Below are 26,030 nucleotides of genomic sequence, written 5' to 3'. Positions count from 1 at the left end.
TTTACTTTTGATCAATAGCATTTGAGTTTGAATTGAAGCAGCCATAATCTGTAGATTTTTCATTTAATACAATTTTTTTTTGACTTACAACCAATTGCATGTCTCTCGATCCTAAGAAGTATACCTACTTCAAATTCTAATATCAACGTTTTTCTTGGTTTATGTGTTCACACCGTCACAGAAAACTAAGAAATGACAATGCAATACAAAATGGACAAGAAACACAGCTTTATTCACACTTTCTGACCATATTTTAAATATCTTAGAATCTGCTAACCCCTAGTTTACAAGCGCAAGCAAATATAAAGATTTTCTTTTCTGTTATGTGACCTGCACTGGTATACAGAGTTTTGAGTTTCCCCTCCCCCCAAAAAAATCGAGGACCAGGGGGGGGGAAACATATATAAATATATACATACATTACATTTTATATATATATATATATATATGACAAAATAATGCTTAGGATAATGCTTTCATTGCCAATAAAGTTTTTATTGTTCACTCGAATTTTTGACGGTCCTCCGTCTTCTTCAGGAGTTTGCAATGACCATTGTAAACAATGAACGTTGTAAACTCCTGAAGAAGACGTCGCAGGACCGTCGAAAATTCGAGTGAAAAATAAAAACTTTATTGGCAATGAAAGCATTATCTTCAGCATTATTTTGTTACCTTACAAAAGCCAATACGTGAAACTTTATATATACATATAAATATATATATATATATATATATGCATATACTGTAATTGTAACAAAAAATTGAACCTCACAAATCCCCATTTCAAGGAAAAAATATGTCATGAATGCATAATCATTATATATGACTGGAAAGAGTACCTTCTCCCAAACAAATTGATACCATATTTATGTAGTATGTCTTCAATAATCAGTAGGTCTTATTTGCAGTGATGTAAATTTTGACTTGCACAAAAATAAGGCATGACTGCAATGAGTGAATCCAAATGTCAATGTCATAATCCTTCATATCTGCAATCCTTTTTCAATGAAATTAACTAGAGAAATTGTACTAAAATATGTTGTTTACACAATCACGGAAATCACTGAAAAGGTGATTTCAAATTGATGTTAATGCAACCAGTGTAGAAAACACTTTGTCAAACGTCAAGTTTGGATGGTACTTTTCAGGATCAACACTTACCCAAGAAAGATATATGATGTACCGTGAAACCTACTACACTATCATTCTTTGCAATGGAAACCTTCGGAAGTTACAGAAAGATATCATTGTCCAACTTTTTATATTTCATAGGTAACTGAGTACTAGAAGCTCTAAAAAAGCTACACTAAATAGAACCTCAGAATCAATTTGTGCATTCCAAAGGTTTAGTTCATTCATTGAAAAAATACTCTTTCATGAAATATAAAAAAAGATCTATTCCAATCAATATCATTGCTCATGAGCTAAAACTGAAATCCCATATTGCAACTTTGAGACCACTATCAATGGCCATAAACCATGACAACCACTATTTTATTTTAACGTCCTTTGTTTTTAGGTTGTAATATCACATCTTCAACACTCAGGGAAAGGTTTTCCATCAATTGTCTAATTATCATAAAGATGCAATCACAATGATTTATCTGAATCTAAATCAAAAGTTCTTGCTTTTGCCCCTACTGAAGAATGTTTCCGATGATTCTTCTAATCCTCGTGCGCTGTGAATGACAGATGCTACAAGACCAAGTGTATGTCCAGACAGAGCCCCGATACAGCAAGAGACTGGCCATTTCTACAGGAAGGAAGGATACAGATATGAGATTGTCATATTTCACATAGATAGAATATTGCTGTGTGATCGGTCACTACATATGTATGTGAATCATGTAAAGAATAGTAGATTCGCCCAAACAAAAGATGGTGTTTTTGCTTTTCACTAATATCTCTGAAGCTAACAGATTTGATCTATGGAATCCAAACAATTGTCTTTGTGTGGAAAATGCAAAATGAATGTCACACATTGTCAAGGAATCTGTTACATCATTCTGTGCAAGCCTTGCATGCAACCTGAGGGTGACTACAAGTATTTTGGCTACCCCCAGGTCGCCCGCATTGAAACAGTATCTCATACGTATCACGCACACAGTTGCCCAAAGGAGCACACGGAAGTCTGATTTGAATGCAGAAAAGTTTTAGACATGCTCAAAGACTGTTGTGGGTGAATGCCCGCAACTCATCCGTAAGGCTTGCACGGAACGATATGATAGGGCCTTAAGTAATGTGAATATACCACTTTTTTTGCAGCAGGACGAGATGGGGATTCAAATATCGGTTAAGGACGACATTTTACAACCATTCCAGGGACCCTGGAGAGTTGGATTGGGGTAATGGGAATGTCAGTGATTTTACAGCATTTCAAAGCAGACTTTTATCTGAAAAACATTAATACCCTCAATTTGTACAACATTGTGGCAGCTAATACAAACATCAAGAACCCAATATCAACCGAATATTCATTAAGTTTCGATGTCCTGATATTTCAATGTTGTGCAGACCCCAAAAATTGTGGATTCACTTTTTAACATAGAGAGCTGGGATTTAGACAGATTAAAAAAAAAATAAGATTATCTCATTATCGAAACAAAGCAACATTTCACTAAATGTTCAGATACAAGGTGTGGCCACCAATGAACAGAAGCCATTCATCAACAAAAAACATGTTCTTAAATGAAAAAAAAAAAAAACACAGTATATTTTTTTAAACAAAGCCATGAAGACAACATCCAGGGGCTCCATCTTACAAAGAGTTGCGACTAATCCAATCAATTGCAACTATGGAAAGCCAGCAAAGTCTACTTATAAAATGCATATTTGTTCAAAAAAATTCCAAATATGAATGTATATCAATAAATTTATTGATTTTGTGAGAATTTGGTGTTCTCCTTTGTTTACAAAGGACATTTTGCACATTTCCTGTAGAAAAAATTATGACACTGATGGATTTCCATAGATTTACAATTGATTGGGTCAATCATAACTCTTTGTCAGACAGGGCCCATGTCTTACCTGCCATGGTCTATCCCAATCAAGAGGTATAGGGAAAGCACCAAGCCATGCACCAAGTAGACTGAAGAATACAATGTATGCTAAACACGACTCAACACCAGCATGTGGCCTACATGCAGGAACATTAAAGGTAGAAGAAAAATAAAATGTTTCAAAACTATCAATATTCATCTCACAGTTGGCTAACCTCATTACTGAAAGCATACATGCACAGCTTAATAATATTTGGTAGGAGGATCTAATCTTGAAGAATTAGCACCTATGAGCAATTTGAATAATGTAATACAGTGTAATACAATGTAATACAGGTATAAATGACCATTCAGACAACAGGGGAGCGTTTCATCAACATCTTTGTATGACCAGTTGTCAGGACAACTTTCCTTGATTCTGATTGGCTGAGAGGTACTGTTACTATGGTAATTGTCGGATAAAACAGGACTTGTCGGATAAAATCCTTTCATGAAATGCTCCCCAGGAGAAGAAAGTGGTCATAACAGGCAGGTGATCTCTCTGAACAGGTTTCTATAGTACATGCTTGATTACAAAAAGAGAGAGAAAATGGCACTCTTAGAGATAAGTGGTAGTTTTAATTTGGGATAAAGTAGGTCTTACTCTGTCAATCTAGTCTAAATTATTATATTTTATCCGAGCCCTGTTGCATAAAATCTACTACTGGTATTATAGTAATAACTTTACCATCCAACAGCAACTACCATGGTAACAATTCTCAACAGGTTACAGCCAATCAGAAGAATTGACTTCATGGAAGGTACCATTAGATGACAAAGCTATAATAATAGTCCTTATATTACCTTCTGCTACCTATGAGCCTGCTGTAACACTCTGCATTGGTACCCAATACACACAGAGTTGGAATGGTTACTATCGTTGTCAGCAAAACACCAAACGTGGCTGTTTCTGTCACAGTTCTGTGTAGATTTAATTACATTGAAATAAACCAAAATCTTATTAAGAGTTTATTCTTGTCAGCCACATAACAAAGTTTATACCAAATACATTCGAAAGGTAATTTGTGGAATTATTTTGTGTACTGCTACAAGTTAATCATTTAATCAAAAACACCTAAAAGCATTTAACATATGAAGAATTGAACAAAGAAAGTATCTAATTCTAAATGTTAGGGAAATATAATGAAAATATATTTCATAACTTGGCTGAGCATTATTACAGAAGCAGCAAAGTTTTAAAGAGGCCGCCATTAATTTCAAGCTAAAACGCTTTACAATGGCAGTCTCCTGCATTCATAAAATCAAATATTCTTTATAAAAGAAAACTCTATACTTCAAATACATGTAGTTATTTTCTATTCATTATATACGACTACTTATTGCTTATATTATGAATTATATTTGAACATGTATATTGTACAGTATGTAAACACATGTTATACATGAAATAATGTATCATATTGAATGCAGAAATGAAAAACAAACAATAATGTCATCACTGGGTGATTGAAAAATCATCATACACTGCAAAACGGCACAGGCAATTGCTTTCTCGCACATGAGCAGTTATACAGTAATTGCATAATGACATTAAGTCTGAATGACTCACTCTGTAAATGGTGCACCATACAAAACTGCAATTATATGGAATGCAATAGAGCTGAAGAAAATAAGTAATCCATATTTTATACTGGACACAACCTTAGCTGAGACATTGTTGATTATTGTAGAACTTGCCCGAGATCTCTATGGGGGATAAAAGGACAAAGAAAGTTCAGTAAAGCAAACAGAACAGTGTCAAGCATTGCATCTAACAAGAAAAGAAAACCTATTTTGAGGGATATATGTGTGTGTGTGTATATATATACATATATATATATACATATATAAATTGTTCAAAACGGAATTTTGTACCATCGCTAATCGAAGGTACGTTTAACGAAGTGGTTCAAGGATTAGGCCTATAGTATTTGCTTGTTGACAAACGGATCGAGGGATCTACATGTGATAGGTCTGGTAAGAAACCTCTAGTCTCATTTCTGCCATTTATAGTGAAATAACTTTTATCCCTTTTTACGCATTAGGCGTACAAAGTTTCATAGATACATTGTCACTACATAAAAAGTTTCATTCATAAATAAAATTCAACTGTACAAACATTTTCACCCTGTAAATATGGATTGCCTGGGGAAATCCATCCGGGTATGTAGGTTTCACTTATGACTGTATCAGTGTATGGACAGAGTTTCAAGGCTCCATGATGAAGAATTATATGTCCAAATATTAAAAATATCACCATGGAGTCCTCAGACTCCTCAATGTCAAGGCTAATTTGGACCCAAGAACAAGACAGAGAAGACAGTTAAACTTATTACTTAGCGAAACCTAGACAGCTGGCAGCCGTCTGTTTCGAGGAGTTTTTAAACATTTTTTTTTAAATTTCTCCTCGTACACAGACAGCTCGCTATCAATGCAAAATCCCCCCGTCGGGGCTCTTCAATTTTTGTCTTTAATGAATAAAAATTTTGAAAATTAACGCGACCAAAATGCAAATTCATATTCCCTCTTGGCATTAATTGCCAAAAAACAGAGAAATATGAAGTTGAAACAAAAACAGTGACTTACCTCGGCTGTCGCGCAATTTCACTTCCCCGTTTTATGCGATCTTAAACTGTACATAAACATATGGCCATTGACAGTAGCGGACCGTGACCCGGAGGAGACAAAGCATTGTGGGGGGCACTGCATTGTTTGTGAACAATGCCGTGCCCCCCAATGCTTTGTCTCCGCGGGGTCACGGTCCGCCACTGGCCATTGAGTCCCCTGTGCAGATCGCGCTTGAACTTCGGTCTCTGCATTTGGTGAGTGAAGCCAACAGAGTTCAGCTGAACAACCAACAAAACAGAGACCGAAGCTTTTGGTCTAAGCCAAACCAAACTAACTAAAGCCAAATACCAAAGGCTTATTTCACCACGGCCGGCCACACGGGGCCGCGCCAGGCATGCCAGGGAATGAAAATAAACAGAGATAGAGAACAAGGTCATCATGGTCATGAAGGTTATATCATAACCTTTTCATTGAATGAGTGGTTCATTCCTACGTACTACCACTCATTCAATGAACAAGGCACTCATTCATATGTTCACGAATAACGTACCTTGCTCGCCGATGAATGATCAAAATCAGATTCCATTCCACATAACAAACTGTATCCGCACAGTTCCAACACGCCGTAAGAAATACACCATATTTTCAAGGTTTTTACCGGACTTTTAATAAGACTTGTTGATGAATTCGGGTAAACCATCAAAACGGTTGTGGAAACCAGAAAAACAAGTAAAAATATCATGAAATAAAGCAAAGATTTCCTATATTTTCTTGAGGAACCAGAATTTAGTGGTGCACTGGAGGCTGCCATCTTGAAAGTTTCCTGTTTCGGTCTCTAGATGGCGCAGTAGCTCAGTTTTAGTGATGCCAGTGTCTTCAACAAATTTTCTGCTGTATAAAATAAAATATACCTTTGCTGAAACAGGGCTGAATTTATGGTCTTAAATTGATGATATTTTTTAAAATTTAGATTCATGAAAGAGCCTAAATATCCATTATGTTAAAGGGGGTTCACCCTGACAAAAATTTCATTGTAAAAATAACAGAAAAAAAAATTGGCGAAGGTTAGAGGAAAATCCATCAAAGAATGAAAAAGTTATCAGGTTAAAAAAAATATTAGAACTTTAATTATTTGATTTGTGACATCACATGCTAGCAGCTTCCAGTGGACTACATAGAGTATGGTTAATAATAAACGAATTGCCCTTTTCTCAGAAAATTTGAATACGGTTTTGATTGTAACCTTCAGTAGAAGAATACACAAATGATCTTTTACCCCCTAACTAGAAAATAATAAAATTAGTCACCATACCATTTAAAAATTTTCGACGCAATTGCCGCTTCGTGGATTATGATGCGAAATCAAACATTTTTACAAGAAAGTGTAAAGATTCTGCTTCCAGCTACATGCAACCCGAATTAGGCCTACACTCTTAAAACAAATCAGTCAAATTGACTAGACCAGTATTAGTCAGCTGGGAGCAACTTATATGGCAATCACTGACATTCACATTAATATTTTCTGACATATATTCTAGTCAGAAATAACTCTGTTCTAGTAAAATATGACTAGAACCACGGGGGGCCACTTCCATTCACGAGTGGATACCATGCGCGACCATGGGGTCTCGAAAAGCACCCTGAACAGGTAATTTCTATATTCTGAAAATGCACCCCTTAACAAGTATTGGGGTGTCAAACCCTACCCTTAACAAGTATTGGAAACAAAAGATAATCTTGGCAAATATTCCCTGAAATGAACCCCTAAACAAGTACAGGAATGTTTTATTGTTACGGGTCCTTCGGTCGTCGGTTTTACCTTATTTTGGTGTAGTACGACCCCACCTTCTACAACTCGCGCAAATCTTACTCTAAACACGAAGTGTTGGGGCAAAAAGGACATCCTTTATAAAACATTTTAATTTTGTTTTATCATCCCCGCAAATTCGACCCTAAACACGTAATTGTCCTAGCGAAATAGATACCCTTTTTCATTATTTTTGTGTTTTTGACACCCTTATCACGTTACGTACGTAACGTGCCCTATCGTGAAAAGGACATCCTTTATACGTGTTTATTTGGTCGCGCATGGTATCCACTCGTCAATGTAAGTGGCCCCCCGGGACTAGAACATAGTCAAATATAACATGAATAACAGTTGCACCCAGCTGACCCAATTAAATTGTCATTTTTGATACCTATTTCACAGAATCATCAGATCATTAGCCCCTCGCAAACAAAAATGAGAGAGAGAGAGAGAGAGGGGGGGGGGGTATATGCAGGCCCCAGGCCTACAATTTGGGGTGAAATATTTTATAAGATAATTACAATAATTATGAAAACCTTTCCATGATATTCAAGGAAATTATCAGATCTCTGTGGAAGAAAATAAAAATACTCAGACAGAGCGTTATAATATGTAAAATGGTTCAAATGAATGGTTCAAAATGAAAGAAGAACCACAGGCGCCGGCAGCGAGGGGGGGGGGTTGGCAGAGGGGGCACTTTCTCCCAGGCCCAAAATGAAGCATTGAGGTCAAAGCAAGCATTTCCCCCCATGTACCCACTGAAAGTAAACAAAAAAGTAATCGATTATTTTGAAGGCAAAATGAATAACGAAGCATATTATTGTCTAAAATTGTTCTACTTCATAAGGCTGAAAAAAAAATGAAAGAAAAATAATTGCCTCTGACGCAGTTAAAGGCCTATACGGTATAGCGTCGCGTCCATCGACGAGTATATAGGCTCATATATGCCCAATGTCACCGCGAAAATATTTCTTTAAGTTCATCCTTCACTGTGAATTTTTACTATTTTCCAAAAAAAAAATTGTTTTAAATGCTCTCTAAACGCGAGATAAAGAGATATTCAATTCTTGATAAACTCCCGGGGGGGGGGGGGGTTCAAAGGCGGATCCAGGTGAGGGGACGCCGCTTTGCAGGACATCTCCCGAGGACCTGTGTGTGGCTGTGAGATCGTTCCTGTCATTTTAAATTTTGATGTTAAATTCGTAGCTTCTTTGCGATTAAGGCACTTAAAAGGGATGGTCCGGGCTGAAAATATTTATTTCTAAATAAATAGAGTAAAATACACAAAGCAAAAATACTGAAAATTTCATTAAAATCGGATAACAAATAACAAAGATATTGAATTTTGAAGTTTATCAATACTTTGTGAAAACAGTTAAATACACATCGTCATAGGTGGGCTGATAATGTCACATCCCCACTTTCCTTTTCTTATGTTATTACATGAAATCATAAATGTCATATTTTTCATACGGTGTAAATGATGTGTCTCCATTATGATGAAATAGGCCTAAGTGGCAATAAATAACTATTGCGCTTATTCAGTTGTCAATCCAATTATTGTTTTGGTTCTTGGTAGAATTTTTTTGAATAAACCTTATTTCATATAATAAAATACAAAAGAACAAGTGGAGATATGACATAATCAGTCCACCTAATGAAATGAGACATTCCTAGAACTGTTTCACCGGAATAATGCAAAACTTTAAAATTCAATAACTTTGTTATTAATTTTGTTATCCGATTTTGATCAAATTTTCAGTATTTTGCTTTGTAAAATTTACTCTATTTATTGAGAAAGAAATATTTCCAGCCTGGACCATCCCTTTAAACATGCCTGTGAAGGACATGTGGCCTCGGTCACATTTACTCTACGGCGGCCGTACGGCGAGTCGAAAACAGACGTTTTTAACATTTTATGTACGGGTACATATCTGTGGTTTGTATAAATATGAATAAAACGGCTGTTTTCAACTCGCCGTACGGCCGCGTAGAGCAAATGTGACCATGGTATTAGTTTCTTTTTTTAACAGAGTTTATATAATGGCGCCATTCGTTTATTTTAGTTGGCAAGTCTACCCTAACAAAAAGTTAATTTGAAAAAAAAAACAAACATTTTTTCATTTCATTTATTGGTTTCTGCAACACTTTTTCATAAACACATGAGCAATGAAAATACAATAATAATATACGTATAACTGACAAGCAAAACATTGAACATAATTGCATTTTCTGTTAATATAAAAAAAAATATATCGATTGTTAGAAGGTTGCTGGGGTTACCACTATAAGCTAAGCTTGACTGCGTGGCAGCCCAAAAACAGCAAAGATAACACCGAAAATTTTATCAAAATCGGAGAGTGTAGACTGTTGTGATATTCTAAATTTGCAGTTGAATGCACATCGTGGAAGGGATTGATGACATCATCCACGTAAATATTTCATTAATTATTCAAATTATTCTATTTTATGAAATTTGATATAACTTTAAATTTCTCTTTATTTTCATGCCCGGTTTTTATGTGAATCAGTTTTATTCCTCCCTGAACCTGTATAATTACCATTGTTTTATTTAAAGCTTGTGTATAGTTTTGGTAAATCCACCAAAATGCACCTATCACTATTCCAATTCATTGCTAGCTAATATGAATGGATATGCCCTATAAAAGTTATGATGTGGAGGATATGAAATGAAAATGTGTTTTACAGGATAAATTTTGCGATTTTACATGGAAATTTAACTTGATCGGGTCACCCGATCAAATTAAAATATCTGTGTGTTTTTGTCTTTCAATTAAATCCTATTCCAAATCATGGAATGGGCTGAAACTTTCAAGATACATGTATGTTCTTTGTCTGTAACTTTTGGATATCTAATCACTAAAGATAAGATAAGTGCTTGAATGCCCATTTTTTAAATTTAAAACAAGCATCGCCGAGAGAGGGCGCTATATATCCAAGATTTGAATATTTGAAATTTTCTCAGAGAAGTGCAGTTGGAAAAATATCTAACGGTCTCTACGCTTCAGTAAGACTGTCCTATTAGATGATATTCGATTATCAATCACATTATTGACCCTTTACCAAAGCTATACACAGGCTTTAACATTTTGTGGTTTAATCAAGAGTGCCCTGATTGTAAAATCTATATACAGAAATTAAGATATTGTTTAACAATAAAAACATAAGAGAGTGACATCATCAACTCTCTCATTTGCATATCACTGAGCTTTGAATATAAATGTGAAAAATACATTTGTAAAAAGTAACCGAAACTTAGAAAATGTTACTTTACATCCGATTTTGATAAAATTATTAGCATGTCGCTTGTTTGACTTTCCTCTAGATCTATATAGGTCTAATACAAATCAAATTTTTTCTTTCGGGTGGATTTGAATACATTACATATACCTTGATTTTTACACTATTCCCCCTCTAATTTTATTCTTGTTTTGGCATCGATATACCCAAGACCCCCCCCCCTTCTGCCACGATGATTAAAAGCAGAGTGACGTCACTCCCAAACAAAGATCAGCTGGCCCACGCATGTCTGCATTGCCTATACAGACAGAACCTTGCACACGTACCGTATCATATTGAGCGAAACAGGGAGCTCGAGCTGGAGCGCGTTTGAGAATTTTGTTTACTTTAGCTTGCTGAAGAACTGTTCCACCGTCTGGCAGTCTGGATTTTATTGGAGCTAATATCTAAAAATTTCAAACTTATCTTGCCAATCGCTGCTAACGTTCCCCGTGGATTTTTAGAGGTGAACTGCCACGATGGGAACAGACAAGAAGACAATCGAAGCTGAAGAGAAGGATGAAAAAGTATACAAATCTTTCAAGCAACGCAAAACGTTTAGTAAGTAGAATTCATATGCGGCTGTGCATTACTGTGCGATGTACAGTCACGTAGTACTAGTAGCATTCTTGAATGCCGTGTGATTCATTGTTCGATGTTCTTTGTCTGAATCAGATTAGGTATACCCAGTTTTTTTTCCGAATGTTGTTGTTTTATGGAAAAGGTTTATCTCAATATCCACTTAAATGATGAGACGTTATATGTCTGTTTGAATTATGAAGATATAAAACACCTCATTAAATTGTTTTAAACTGGTACCTTTTTGTTCAGTATTAATATTATTTATTCTATACCTTGTTATTATGATTTTATGTTTAGATTCAGTTTAATACATCACAAACAGGAAATTTATGATGATGTATTATGAAAGTTTGGTGTGAACAGCATTGTGATGATGTTAATAAGAAGTAGGCCTATTACTTTTTATTCAGAAGTCAGAACGTGCTTCAGGTAGTATAACAGGTAGTTTACATGTAACAGTGAGAAAGAGAGATAGATATTTCCATATTCGGAAACAGTGATGGAGTTTATGTGACATGACTTATGTGACATGATGCATCTTGGCAACTATTGGTATACTGATTATGAGACAATTACTATTTCTTTCATACAAATGGAACAATTAAAAGTATTATTTTTTGTTCAGAAGTCAGAACCTGCTTCAGGAATGGTAGTATAACAGTGAGAAAGAGAGATAGATAGTTCCATATTCAGAAACAATGATGGAGTTTATGTGACATGACTTTGTATTGGAGCCCCCGCCCCCATTATTTTTGAAATGTATATACTGTATCCACCTCCCTCATTTCATTAAAATACCTATCCAAAAGGAGGAGGAAAGACAATCCTTTCCTTTAGCAACTGAGGAAACCAAATTCAGTTCCATGTGAAGAAAAAAGTAGAGAACAAGAGCAGGAAAAGAAAAACGATGAGAGAAGGAAGAAGGAGGAAAACAAGAAAAAAGAGAAAAAGAAGAAGATGAAAGAGGGGGAGAAGGAGGAGGAAGAGAAGAAGGAGGAGGATAAAGAGAAGGAGAAGGAAGAGGAAAAGAAGAATAAGAGGAAGGAGGAGAAGAAGAGGAAGAAGGAGGAGAAGGAAGAGGATGAGGAAGGAGAAAGGGAGAAGAGGAGCTACATGTACATGTAAGAGAAGTGGAGGGGGATGATCACTTTTTAAGCAAGAGTTGGCACAATGATTGGACTGAAAATGTTCAAAGAATTTGAGTAATAGTTGAAGGTTGTAAAATATCTTGTGTTTTCAATAGATTTTGTTTATAAGACTGTAAGATTTGAAATATTTATGAAAACATGAGAATTTTATTATTTTATTGTATCTTTTAATTATATCAAAACTTATGATGGATACAATCATACATGTATTTTACAAATTCCTCTTTTACAATTAGCAGGAAATTCTGGGTTAATGAGTTTACCATCCCTTTTGAGAGTGTGGAATATAGAAGTGGATAGATATTTTATATAGGATTCTGTCTCTAAAAATGCAATCGAAATGATTTGATAAAATACGTGAAAATCTTACAGTTAAAGTTTGAGTTTAATCAGAAAGTTTCATACTGTAACAATATCCATGGGGAGTACATGTACATGTATGTTGAAAATTTAAAACGATGACAATTCTGAGCCATAGTTTAGATTAATTGGAACTCATCAATAAGCTTAAATTATAATTAAGCTTTATTATTAATTAATTTTTGCCAATCTATCTTATCAAAGAGTGATATACCTGGCTGTATGATCGCACAAGCAAAGTGTCCTTTCCTAATAAGCATTGTGTAAACACTTCAGTTATGGTAACTTACAGGAAGATGTTATAAAGTAGGCCTACATGTACATGTATTCAGAAAGAATTAATCATTATTCTTTAATTCTACATTATAATCAATTGTAAACAATATGAACATTTGTGATTTCAGCATCTTGGCAATGGTTGAAAGTTACTGCAAGGTTGAAGAGAGAAAGGACAAAGCAGATCTTAGGTCTTTATGAATTAAAAAAAAAACTTCCATGTACATACACTGAAATTCAATTTGATGAAATAATTATGCTTGAAATTATAGGGCTGCTATTAATGCATTCATTAGACACTCCATTCAGTAATGAGATGCTTATGATATGAAAGTCCCCAACAGATTCCATTTAACATCCTTATCCTAGCTTTGGAATTACCAAGAAATATGTTGGTGTGACTATTTATGGAATTACAATATTTTAAGTTGAACTACCTTAGAGATTCAAGAGGTGGCTTGCTCCACAAATAAAGCATGGAAGAGGCTATTGTACCACTAACAATCTTATGGAATACATATACATCTCTGCAGGAAAGATGACTTTTATGTTCTTGAAAAATAGGATCATGAAGGCGTAATGTGTACAATTGCCTTGTGACTTTCATCTAACCTGGACTATTCACTTTGCACAGCATGGAGATCACACCCTTAAAGGGGAAGTTCACCCTGACAAAAACTTTATTGTAAAAATAGCAGAAAAAATAATAAAAAATATTGCCGAAGGTTTGAGAAAAATTCATCAAATAATTAAAAAGTTATTAGAATTTCAATTATTTGATTTGTGACGTCATATGCGAGCAGCATTCCTACATAGCGAATGGTAAAAAATAAATGAAATGTCATTTTCTCAGAAAGTTGAAAATGGTTTTTACTGTACCTTTTGTATATCAATAGACAAATCATTTCGCACCCGATCATGAATAGAAAACATAATTAAGTCATCAGGAACCATGCAAAATTTGAAATTCATGCATTCTATATTACACAACACATGGGGCAGCTGCTCGTTTATGACGTCACAAATCCAAAACTTTCTTACTCTTTAACGGATTTTCCTCAAACCTTCACCAATATTGTTTACTATTTTTTCTGCTATTTTTGCAACAAAGTTTTCTTCAGGGTGAACTTCCCCTTTAAAACCATGGAGCTATTAATGCTCCATGCTTAATCCATGATAGGACTACATGGGAATCCTGACACAATCATTTTGATCATGGCTAGATTCAGATGGGTCACATTAAATTCTGGTTTGGTGCCAGATACATGTAATGTAATGTATTTGATTTGTTTTGTTTTGAATTGTTTATTTATGAATTTAATGTGTTGATAGAACTTTGGTTTTACTTTCTATTTCATGTATGATTTTGAGTGTTTTAAAATACCCACTGGTACAAAATGAAACAATTCTCAGATCATATCTAAAAATACTCCATCGTAAAAATTATGTTCAAAGAGGCTTCTGCAAAATAATACCTTAGACCCTACAATGCTATACATATGAAAAGCACTAAATGAGAGGAATTAAAAACGGAAATTTTAAAGTTGTTAGGTACACCAATACTACTTTTTCCTTGACTCAAAGTTTGGTATTTTTTGCCAAGAATTTTTGGTATATTTTGTTCCATATTTTCAAATGCATACACCCTATAGATGTTATTTTTAAGTGCATTTTTGCAATCCTCAGTTAATTTCCTATTAGAAAATGTAGACTTAATTTACAATGGGTGAAGTATGGTAAAGTTACAAAGGTTTAAACGAAAAAGTGCAAAATTTTCATGTCGCGAACACATGTCACATGAAACTGGCCCAACTCAAAAACGCATGGCCCTACATGTACTTGACATAAATTTATGTACATGTACGTAGTGTAATTATGTCATTACTATTCTTACATGTACATGCTTTTGTTTTGCTGAATACTTGCATGTACTGCTATGAAACATTGAAGCACAATTTTTGTACGGAAGATGTTAATCATCGTGGCAGGTTGAAATCGAAGTAAGAGATAATCTGTTGTCTCACGATGCAGCAAACTGAAATTGTGACACAATATTTTGTCACTATACATGTAATTACCTCAAAGGTGAAAAGGGAAAATTGAATTTCTTTATTGCACCTTTAGTGTTGATATCCTTGGAAAACATTGAAAAAGGGAACCCAGTAGGCTACATGTAAGATGGTATTCTCATTTTTCCATTGCATGAGTTTACAGTGTGACCCTTGAGTCGACATTTTTTTTACACGCATGATAAATTCCAACAAAATAATAATCTATGAAGCCTCTCTGCATTGTCTGACTGAAGTATCAATAGATGATAGATCGCTTCTGTCTGTTGCCTGTCCGTCCGTATGGTTGATAGAATGGTAGTCTTATTTTAAAGAGATGATATTCTGAAATGGGAATATACTTTGCCATTTCCAGTGATTGTTAGTCACATTGTTCAAGATATGTACATGTACAGTGTACATACCCAAGCCAAATCATTAAATTCAGAATGTTCACTCTAATCAGATCAATGTTCTCATTAAATTCAAATCAGAGAAATGTTTCTTGTACATGTATTCAAATGTAATACAGGGAAAAAAAACCTTGGGCAAAATTAAGTTTAATGAAAGGAGGGAATTGTGGGAATTTCATTCAAATTTGTGAGAGAATTATAGCCTTTTAGAAATGTACTTTCTCTATTTATTGTTAAAGCTTATTTTTGCCTGGTAATTGGATTAATCTTGACAATTCTGAATCAGGCAAGTAGCCTACTTGTAGTTTTCAAAATTGCTGACTTTTTAAAGTCTACATAATTTTCTGTTTGTATTTTTTGAACTATAATATGCAGATTTTCTTAATTATTTAAAAAAAAAGAAAGCTATTTACCCATGAACTGATGGGATAGAAATAATTATTACATTAACTAGAGCTACAATACATTTATGTTAGAGTTCAAGGAGACAGGATGCACTCAAGAGAGAATAATACTAGTAATTAAAAAAAGGGAAAAATTGTAGTGTTTGTCCACGGAGGCCTGCCAATTTGGAGCATTTTTACCATATTGAAGAAAATCATAAGGCTCTTTAATATTTACGACTGGCTAAAAACAAATCCATTTTTGTCTCACCTGCATAGCATGTACATGTACATGTAGGCGCCGCTTTTCCGACGGCGGCGGCGTCAACATCAAATCTTAACCTGAGGTTAAGTTTTTGAAATGACATCATAACTTAAAAAGTATATGGACCTAGTTCATAAAACTTAGCCATAAGGTTAATCAAGTATTACTAAACATCCTATTACAGTTTCATGTCACATGACCAAGGTCAAAGGTCATTTAGGGTCAATGAACTTTGACCATGTTGGAGGAATCAACATCAAAATCTTAACCTGAGGTTAAGTTTTTCAAATGTCATCATAACTTAGAAAATATATGGACCTAGTTCATGAAACTTGGAAATAAAGTTAATCAAGTATCGCTGAACATCCTGCATGAGTTTTATGTCACATGACCAAGGTCAAAGGTAATTTAGGGTCAATGAACTTTGGCCGAATTGGGGTGTCTGTTGAATTCCCATCATAACTTTGAATGTTTATGGATCTGATTCATAAAACTTGGACATAATAGCAATCAAGCATCACTGAACATTTTGTGCAAGTTTCAGGTCTCATGATTAAGGTCAAAGGTCATTTAGGGTCAATGAACTTTGGCCAAATTGGGGTTATCTGTTGAATTACCATCATAACTTTGAAAGTTTATTGGTCTCGTTCGTTAAACTTGGACATTAGAGTAATCAAGTTTCACTGAACATCCTGTACGCATTTCAGGTCACATGACCAAGGTCAAAGGTCAATGAACTTTGGCCGAATTGGGTGTATCTGTTGAATTACAATGTACCATCATAACTTTGAAAGTTTATGGATCTGATTCATGAAACTTGGACATAAGAGTAATCAAGTATCACTGAACATCCTGTGCGAGTTTCAGGTCACATGATCAAGGTCAAAGGTCATGTAAGGTCAATGAACTTTGGCCATGTTGGGTTTTTTTGTTGAATAACCATATCTCTAAGTTTATTGGTCTAGTTCATAAAAAGTGGACATAAGAGTAACCATGTATCACTGAACATCCTGTGCGAGTTAGAGTACATGTAGTTTTCAAAGTCAGCACTTCTGCTATATTGAACTGCGTGATGCAGGTGAGACGGCCAGAGGCATTCCACTTGTTGGATTTGATTAATCTATTCAGTGCTGTGCATTCCTCTCAGTCAAGGACAAGTTGTCAGATTAAATGTATGTAAGAGAATTACACCCTCACTAAAACAACAACTTGTCCTATGTTAATACGAAAAATAATTGAAGGTTAGTTAGGATTTAGGAACACAGTACTATGCCTTATTAATCTTGTATGATTTATTATCATATTATTTTTTTGAATTCATTGTTTTTTGCAGCTCAAAGGAAGGAGGAGGTTGCAGGCATAAGAGCAAAGTTTCCAAACAAAGTACCAGTGAGTATTGATTATGTTATTATTTTGAGATACATGTAATACCAGGGATGGCACTATGGGGGGGGGGTGGGTTCAAGAGTGACTGCCTGCCTGATCCCTGTGATCATCAAGTAGTCAAAAAAGGGGAAAAAATGAAAGAGGAAGATGAGAAAAAAAAGGAATAAGAAGAGAATAAAGAAGAGAGTCAGGACTGTAAAATACCCAAGTTATATTCAGAGGAGGGGTTATGTTACCTTTACAAAAGTGGAGGTTATCTAGTTCTACCCTCCCTTTAGAAATACCTGGTATATATCGTCCTGGTATATTATTCAGAATTTTTATTTTTACAGTGGTTACTGCCATTGTAATATGTGTTTTGCAGGATACTACCCTTTGCTTGAAAAATCTGTGAATTTTATTTTAGAAAATAGCTGCCTGTTTTGCTTTTAAACCTGTGGTCAGGGGTGGTGAAACATGAAAGGATTCCACTTCAAACTGGTACTCCAATACCACAACAATGCTGTATTGTTGTATAATAGAGGAGCATTGGAGTATACACAGCTTTGTGATAGCCTGTGTCGACCCTTTGCATGACAGGACTAAAGGAATTATGCACTTTAATCTTAATGTGTTGATGCACAATTAATTATTTTACATTTCAGTGTTCATTCTAATTTGCATATCTTTCTACATATAATATGTCCATGTAGATATACATATACATGTAATGGGAAATAAATCTTTGAGAAATGAGAAGTGAAAAATTAGGAGCTGACAACAATTTACATGTAGCACCCCCACAAATGTATCTCCCTCAGATTACTGCATGTGTTCATCAAAGATATCTTAATTTGCAATGAGAAGATGCAGTGAAATGAAGCCTTATAAAAACGTATTTCATTCAATTGTATTCTACATTGTAATTCATTCATTCTCACAAATAGAAAAGCTGTGTTCATTTGTCTGGTCAGGATCCAGTTTCATGTAATTCGTCATTTTACACAATATGCACATGTAATTTTCCCTTTTCTTTCACCCTGTATGTCACAAATTAAAGATAACTTAACTTTGTTACATTATGTTTTTATGTTTATTCTATATTCAGGTGATTGTTGAAAGGTACTATAAAGAGGTTCAGCTTCCTTTGCTGGACAAGACAAAGTTTTTAGTACCACAAGAACTCACAATGAGCCAGTTTGTTACAATAATCAGGTGAGAAAATGAATGTTCATAGAGAAATTTACAGTCATGTACATGTATGCTTAGTATGAATATATTACACTATGCAAATAATATTCTGGGTTGTTTGAAACATCATATGATAAAATATGATAAAAGAGTTTTAAGAATTTTTTTATTACTCTTAAATCAAATCATGGTCACTGCCTCAACAGGTTAAGCATACAAATATTGTGTAATTACATTCTGTTGTTTCATTGGGAAAAGAGAGAGAGAGAGAGATGTTTGCTATTAATAAAATGTAAAAATAGTAATCTTTGAGATATCCATATTACATGTACATGTTTTCTACCATTTTGCCATTTGCATCATGATATAAATATTGTACCAGTACATTTCTTAATGGTCTAGAGCTTTTCCTCGCAAAGTGCCCAGTAATGAAAGAAAAATTATAACCAAATTTTATACCTTACAATAAATTACCTAATTAATATACATCAAACTTAATGGGGAGTGAACATGTACTCACAACAGTTCATTATGTACATGTAAAGCCAATTACAGGGAGATCAAGTAATTGTATTGTGGGAATTGAACTTAAAGTCTTTATGTGTATTTATGATTATAAAGTTTCCCCTTTGAAGAACATTTTTTCTTAATTTAGTGAATTTATTAAAAACTTATGTAAAAATTATACTGGTGATACTGAATACAATAATCTACCCCAGTGTTATCTACATTTGTAGATTATCTTGTTAGGGTTCTTATACATTGTAGGCATGGAAAATCCTGGAAAAATTTGTGGTCACGGAAAGTCAGGTACATGTAATTTGGAAAATTTGTGAAACGTCATGGAATTGCATTTACACGTGTAGGCCTACCTCTTGGCTATGGCAGCTTTCCAGTTTGTCGTGCCTGGCAACTCTCATAATCTGTCATCATACTCTGCTAGTATACATGTAGTTGGTGTTCATGATTTCCATTTTTCCCAGTTTTGTGACATCCCAAATTCTACATAACTCATTGGAAGTCATGGAATTTGTTTTGTTGCTAAGGGGATACATGTACTTATTCCATACTTATTTATAATTTACATATTAATACAAATTAATAATTAATTTGTATCTGGGTTTTTTTTGTGTGTTTATTTTCCATCTTTGTAGAAATCGAATGCAACTCACTGCCACGCAGGCCTTCTATCTGATAGTTAACAACAAGAGTCTTGCAAGCATGTCTACTACTCTAGCAGAGATCTATCGAGATGAGAAAGATGAGGATGGTTTCCTGTACATGGTATATGCTTCCCAGGAGATGTTTGGTTGCTGAAAGACCGCATCTGTGAGCTCATCTCTTTATCACGTTGCTTTCTACTCGCCTTTATGTCTTATTCCAAATATTTATGTACTATTCTATTTTTCAGCATTGTTTTTTTTGTCCTTGAATTGTTTTGCCTGCCTGAAGATGAGCAAATGAAGAGAAAATCTTGCATGAACTCAGAATGCCAAAGCGCAAAGCATGAAGCAAGATGTGTGTGCATGAGTGGATGTACATGTATGTATGTACATAGGTGTTTATGAAGTAAAGGGGTCTTGCCAGGCATCATGCACCGGTGCTGGAATGGAAAACATGTACGGACTGAACAAGATGTCATTCAAGAATATCAGCAGGTCTCCAATTATGTAACAGAGTACATGTATGTGAAGATGCTCCCAGTTGATGCAACATTGTTATTATGTTAAAACATATGTAAGTGAACTCGATTGAAGCTTCAATTTTGTACCTGTCCATTGTGTATGTTATCTTAATACTGAGCATTCAGTATGTTCATGCTTAAGATTCAAAGCACACTTAAAGTTTTGAAGTAAGACAAAATTCGAAATTGCAGTCCACAAGAGTATCGCATGTACATGCTAAAGAAGTCAATTTGCTCGAGAGGGTGCTGTAATGTATGAAAAGCCTAATCAGCATTAATATTTTGAACTTGAAAGGTATACTGTAAGTTTATGATAGATTCTTATGTCATAGAAAGCCAAGGTGTCATTTGTCTAATATTCCTATCTTAAACTTGGGATTTTACCGAAGAAAATAGCTAGGAATGCATCAAAATGTTCCACTTGACTTTTCTAGAGGTCCTCCAAAAAGCATCATTTATGATTTAGTATATTTATGTCTACTGATGGGGGAAAATACATGTATATACAAGAAAGTCTGTTTTTGTGTCCTAATGCAGGGTGCTACATAACGTTTTAGATTCACTTGTTGGGCAGGAAAATTTTTTAATAGTTTGAATATACTTGCCCAAAAATCTATTTCACTTGCCCGAAAAATCCTTGAAAAAAATGTTTTACCTCTTCAAAGAAATATAGTACGGTTTAAGAAACCATTGACCTTTTTTTCTCTCTTTTGACATGAACTGATGAACCTTGTTGCATTTCTTTTTACAAAGTAATTTTATCTTGCCCGCCATGACCATATTTAGGGTGGGTATATCATATCAACCCTAATTTTGGTAATTCTTCTGTGAGAATTTTGCTTGCCCTATTCAGGGAAGTGCTTATGTAGCACCCTGCCTAATGCCAGCCATCAATTAATCTTTTGAACATCTCAAAATACCCTACTTATTCGTTATGGGAATCTTTGTAGTTAGAACTATCTTCTGTTTTGTGAAAGTACATTGGCCTGCTGATTAAAAGATGAAGACAGACAGATTTGGCTTGGGTTGAATTCTTCATGGTACCAGGCTATTTTTGCATGCTGTCAAAAACATGGAGATCAGAATGGGCATGATACATACTTAGCATCATAAGCCCAAGCTGGTATATTCCATGTGAATAGCCCCACTTCGGTTGATAAAAACAGGGTTTATTATCAAAACTTTTTCTAGAATGACTGATTGAGCTAGAATCTTGATGAACTTTTCAAACTTGGATTGATGGAAACACACATGTTGAATTGAATCAGATTAACACTGGTGTTACATGTAGTATGTAGATAACCCTTTACAAGTAAAAATCCACCTTTAATATGCATTTATGGGTGAAGATACATGGTATGTGTTCATGAAAAAAAATACAAAAAATAAAAGTGCTTGCTTTTGTATTTTATATTTTTTCATATTCATATTTGATTGGTTGACATTTGTTTTCTTTTTGGGGTATTTTATAATTTCTTTTTCAATTGAGAGTAAAAAATTGCATAGTACAGTACATGTATGAATATGTATGCTTTGGTGTACGACATACCATAGCTGTTATGTTTCATTTGGAAATTGTGATTTCTTCTTTTTCCTTTGATTAGAAAAGTTTGACAGTAATGGATCTAAATGTATACATTATATTTTCAGGGTACCGTACATCGCTACATGTATGCTTTTCCCAGCAATATAAGACATGTGCAATTTTCGCTACATGTAGGTTTTGCACTTCATTTTGAACATTGTTTTCATTGCCACCTACATAAAGAGAATACCATTAGCATTGTATGGAATTCCAATTTACAGAGTTGCTTGGTAAGATTGAGAAAGTCATTTTGACTTCTCTATTGATTTGATATTAACCTGCGTGGATGGTTAAAGGATTTCCTTTTTTAGAGGACTTGAAAAACCACCTGCCTTGCTTTAATCACTTTATTCCTATCAATCCACCATGAAGTAAGGAAAATATTTCTCTGCCATTGACCTTTCTTTTCAGTCAGGTCAAATGATATCTTATCAGTTGTTTGTGAAAAACAGTCTAGCAACACCATTGTTATGGTGAGCTTGTTTGTTTTCAATACATTTGAATGTACATTTGATTGTCATTTGTAAGAAAGAACAATGAAAAAATGAATAATAAGCTTATATTGTTGTTGTGTTGTGTTGTAGTGTAGAGAACAATTTAATTTGTTCATTGAAATTTGCTTCAGAGAAATGGTAAAGTTGAAGACATCATCAGCCTCCCACTCCCTCGAAACATAAATGTCACTTGTGAAGTGTGTCGGATTCAATGATTTGATTAAGTAAAACAATTTTCAATAGATCTCTTTCCATGTAAATATGTTGGATAAGTAAAGAAAAAAAATCATGAAAACATCTTTGATATCACAGAATATTGTATGTCACAGCATGAAAGAAAGAATCTTAAAATGATAATTAATTTGATGAATTTGAGTCAACCCCCCTGACTGTCTGAACTCAACTCCAAGACAAGGTGCTAAAACAACATGCCAGAAGTAATTTTGATGAAGGGCATATGTAAAAAGAATGTGTCAAATAAAGCATTGTGAATTTCAAAATATGTACACGGATGCCAAGTAAAGATGTTCTCCCAAGTCAATTAAAAAAGTGTTCTAAGGCCTGGTTACACTGGCTGATGCATGTAAAATGTACTCCTAATGGATACAGCAGACAAGCAAAATTTCGGGGTTGCTCCATCCGTTTTCATTCGCTCCAGGCAATGGATGTAATGGGCGAACAATGAAATCACAGCCGATGGATGCTCGATGGACATAGGGCGTATGAAACACGTATGCAAAGTGTACACATCGGATACATAACGTTTTCCAACGGATTGCAAGATTCTTTTACATCTTCTCTGCATCCGCAAGTGCAGTGGGACCAAGCCTTAAAACATGTTAAAAGGGATGATGGTATATGTATGATACAGTACAAATCTGCGTATAGACCAGGCAGTCCTCAGCATATCTTGGACTGAGTAGCATGTGCAGCATTTATTAATTTTTATGTGAATCAACATCCTCTTTTGGTCATTGTTTTCGATAAGTCTGTGATGTGATTAAATGTACATTCATATTGGTGTCCGGGGAAAGGCAAGAGTATCACTGTATCTCATTTTGAATATACATGTAATGCATGTGAATTTTGTTTAGAACATGGAAAGAGAATGAATCAAAATTTTGTGAGGATTCTGTAGTTTTATCACTCTTATGTAATCAACTCACTCATTGATTAATTTACATGTGTCAGCTTGGCTGAATTTGTAACTGGTTTTATGTTTGAATTGACTTTGAGTGTGATGACAATTTTCATTGTTTAATGTACAGTAGATTCACCCAGTCCCAGTTTACATCATTAGTGATATTTCCTTAACTTGTGCATTGCAAACAGTAGTGTTGTGGGAGTACTGCACCAAGCATTTTACATGAGTGTTAAATTCAAAGTGCTAGTTCAACACCTACTGTAATATTGGTGTTATGATAACACATCATCGGTGTTATATTAACATTATTCGGTGTTGATAATGGAAATTTCAAGCTAGCTTTGCTGCTGGCTTAGTTAGATGGTAACTGGCATGCATAGAATTAAGCAGTCTTTTAGCTAGCATTTACTGTTCACTACCTTAATTGCAATTGCTTATTAAGTGAGCCACCGGCTAGTCGCTAGCACACTTAAATTTCTAAAAGGAATATATTCAACCTCCTTGGTGTACTTGTAAGTTGTAACATGTTAAGGTGCGCTCCTCTCACAACACCAACTGATTGCTATTCTTAATATAGAATTGACCGTATGATTATGCAGTACTACTACATAACGATATTAAAAGCAAAAATCTGAAAATTGACATTTAAATGCTCTACAAGTTGATTTCCTATAGTTTTCTTCATAATTTTGTTCTATTTTCTTTTAGAAATTTACGTTGAGTTCTTAGTTCTTAAAATATATTTTCAACCAGAATCATCCACAATTTTGATTAGAATGGTTTTAGAGGTCTGTTATATTTTTTAATCGATATTATCAAGAACTGATAGAAAAGAAAGAAGAAGATGCTAATCATGTCTAGTCTGTTCATATTGCATTGCCTATTTACCTGTAGATCACTAATGATTAGTAGTTTTCTTCCAGAATGTATCGTACAGTACAATAGAATGTAAGATTTCATAGCTTTCAATGTACATTGCGTTTGGGTATATTTTTGACTGGATTATAAAGCATGATAATTTGAATGTTTACCATGTTGCATTTATTGGTGCTGGTAATTTTAATGTCTATTTACAAAGGCTTCCATGATCATAGTTGTATGCAGCCAGTAGGATCCACGATGCCGCTATTGCATTGCAGTACATGTATGTATCAGACAATGACATTTGAAATATTATGCCAGTTCAGACGAAGAAACTTGATTTATTTAATGATGGAATGTGGCATTTGAGACTTTTTTTTCTGCTGTAAAATGCCTTTGGATGTTGTGTTATTTGATCTGGCCTGTGGAAACAAGTTAGACAAGTCATTACAGTTTTGACATGAAGTTCATTTGACAACAGAAGCACCAAGGTATATCGTATACAGTCAGATGTACCTATCGCTATTACTGTATTGTACATGTAATTCTTATGCAAGAATACACTCTGTGTAGAGTATATTGATAATAATGAATCCAGTAAAATGGTCACTAAAGGAATTTGTGAGTGAATGAACACTGGTATAGACATTACTATGGATCCCTGTATCCCCTTTGGATATTTGAACAAGCTGAAAGAAAGAAATAGTATCACTGTGCATGGAGTATCAACTACATGTACGTATCACCAGATTAATACCATACCAGTACCTTCTAAGTCTATCACAATGACTACATGTATATCAACGCATTGTAGGCCGACATGTACACATACTTCATTGGCCTCATAACAGGTCAAGTACTTCTTTATGTCTATCCAACTTTTTGTTCTGTCTGACTTATGATATACAATTATGTGTACAACACTTAAAATTTCATCAATATCAGTTGTGAAATAAGAAAGTTATGACATTTTAAAGTTTTGCTTAATTTCACAAAACAGTCACATCCTGGTCATCCACTCACTATTTCTTTTGTATTTTATTATATGAAATATTCTAATTTTTTCCTCATTGTCAAGTGAAACAATGATTGATTTCTTCCTTAACCAGTTTAAGTAGCATTGTTTGATATTACTTGGTTCACTCAAGTTGGTCCTTATTGTCAAATGTGTATAAAAAATAAAAAATTGTATAATTCAAACAATAAAAAACAAAGAAATAGTGAGTGAAGGACAGCATAGACTGTCTCATTTGCATGTCATTGAAATGTGCATATCACTGTTTTGTGTAAGTGAAACTTTAAAATGTCATAACTTTTGATGATATTTTCAGTGGGATAGTTTGATTTTTCTCTGTTTATTCAAATCAACATTATTCTTGGGTGGACTTGACCTTTAAATATTGGAGTAAATATTTGAATTGGGACAGTTATCCAATACACCTTTGCAAAGGCTATAGAGGCCAAACATTTGCTTCCAGCTCAATTGAATAAACAGATGAAACAACATTTTGAATTTTT

At 34.4% G+C, this 26,030-nt stretch overlaps 2 protein-coding genes across 2 annotated transcripts; one reads left to right on the top strand and one right to left on the bottom strand.

Annotated features, from left to right (window-relative positions):
* Positions 1 to 1,379: 1,379 nt before the first annotated feature.
* Positions 1,380 to 6,430, bottom strand: LOC121418946 (phosphatidylinositol-glycan biosynthesis class F protein-like). The gene is made up of 5 exons (XM_041613179.1): positions 6,157 to 6,430; positions 4,609 to 4,745; positions 3,843 to 3,959; positions 3,028 to 3,136; positions 1,380 to 1,753 (listed from the first exon to the last, which is right to left on the bottom strand). The coding sequence occupies exons 1-5, from the start codon at positions 6,415 to 6,417 to the stop codon at positions 1,616 to 1,618; spliced, it is 762 nt and encodes a 253-aa protein (XP_041469113.1). The 5' UTR covers positions 6,418 to 6,430; the 3' UTR covers positions 1,380 to 1,615.
* Positions 6,431 to 10,999: 4,569 nt separating this feature from the next.
* Positions 11,000 to 24,954, top strand: LOC121418945 (microtubule-associated proteins 1A/1B light chain 3C-like). The gene is made up of 4 exons (XM_041613177.1): positions 11,000 to 11,274; positions 17,522 to 17,577; positions 18,662 to 18,768; positions 19,899 to 24,954. The coding sequence occupies exons 1-4, from the start codon at positions 11,193 to 11,195 to the stop codon at positions 20,059 to 20,061; spliced, it is 408 nt and encodes a 135-aa protein (XP_041469111.1). The 5' UTR covers positions 11,000 to 11,192; the 3' UTR covers positions 20,062 to 24,954.
* Positions 24,955 to 26,030: the final 1,076 nt, after the last annotated feature.

This window comes from Lytechinus variegatus, chromosome 7 (assembly GCF_018143015.1).
Source record: "Lytechinus variegatus isolate NC3 chromosome 7, Lvar_3.0, whole genome shotgun sequence".
Lineage (NCBI taxonomy): Eukaryota > Metazoa > Echinodermata > Echinoidea > Temnopleuroida > Toxopneustidae > Lytechinus > Lytechinus variegatus.
The sequence above is the reverse complement of the archived record's forward strand: the minus strand, read 5'-3'. Positions and strand labels throughout refer to the sequence as shown.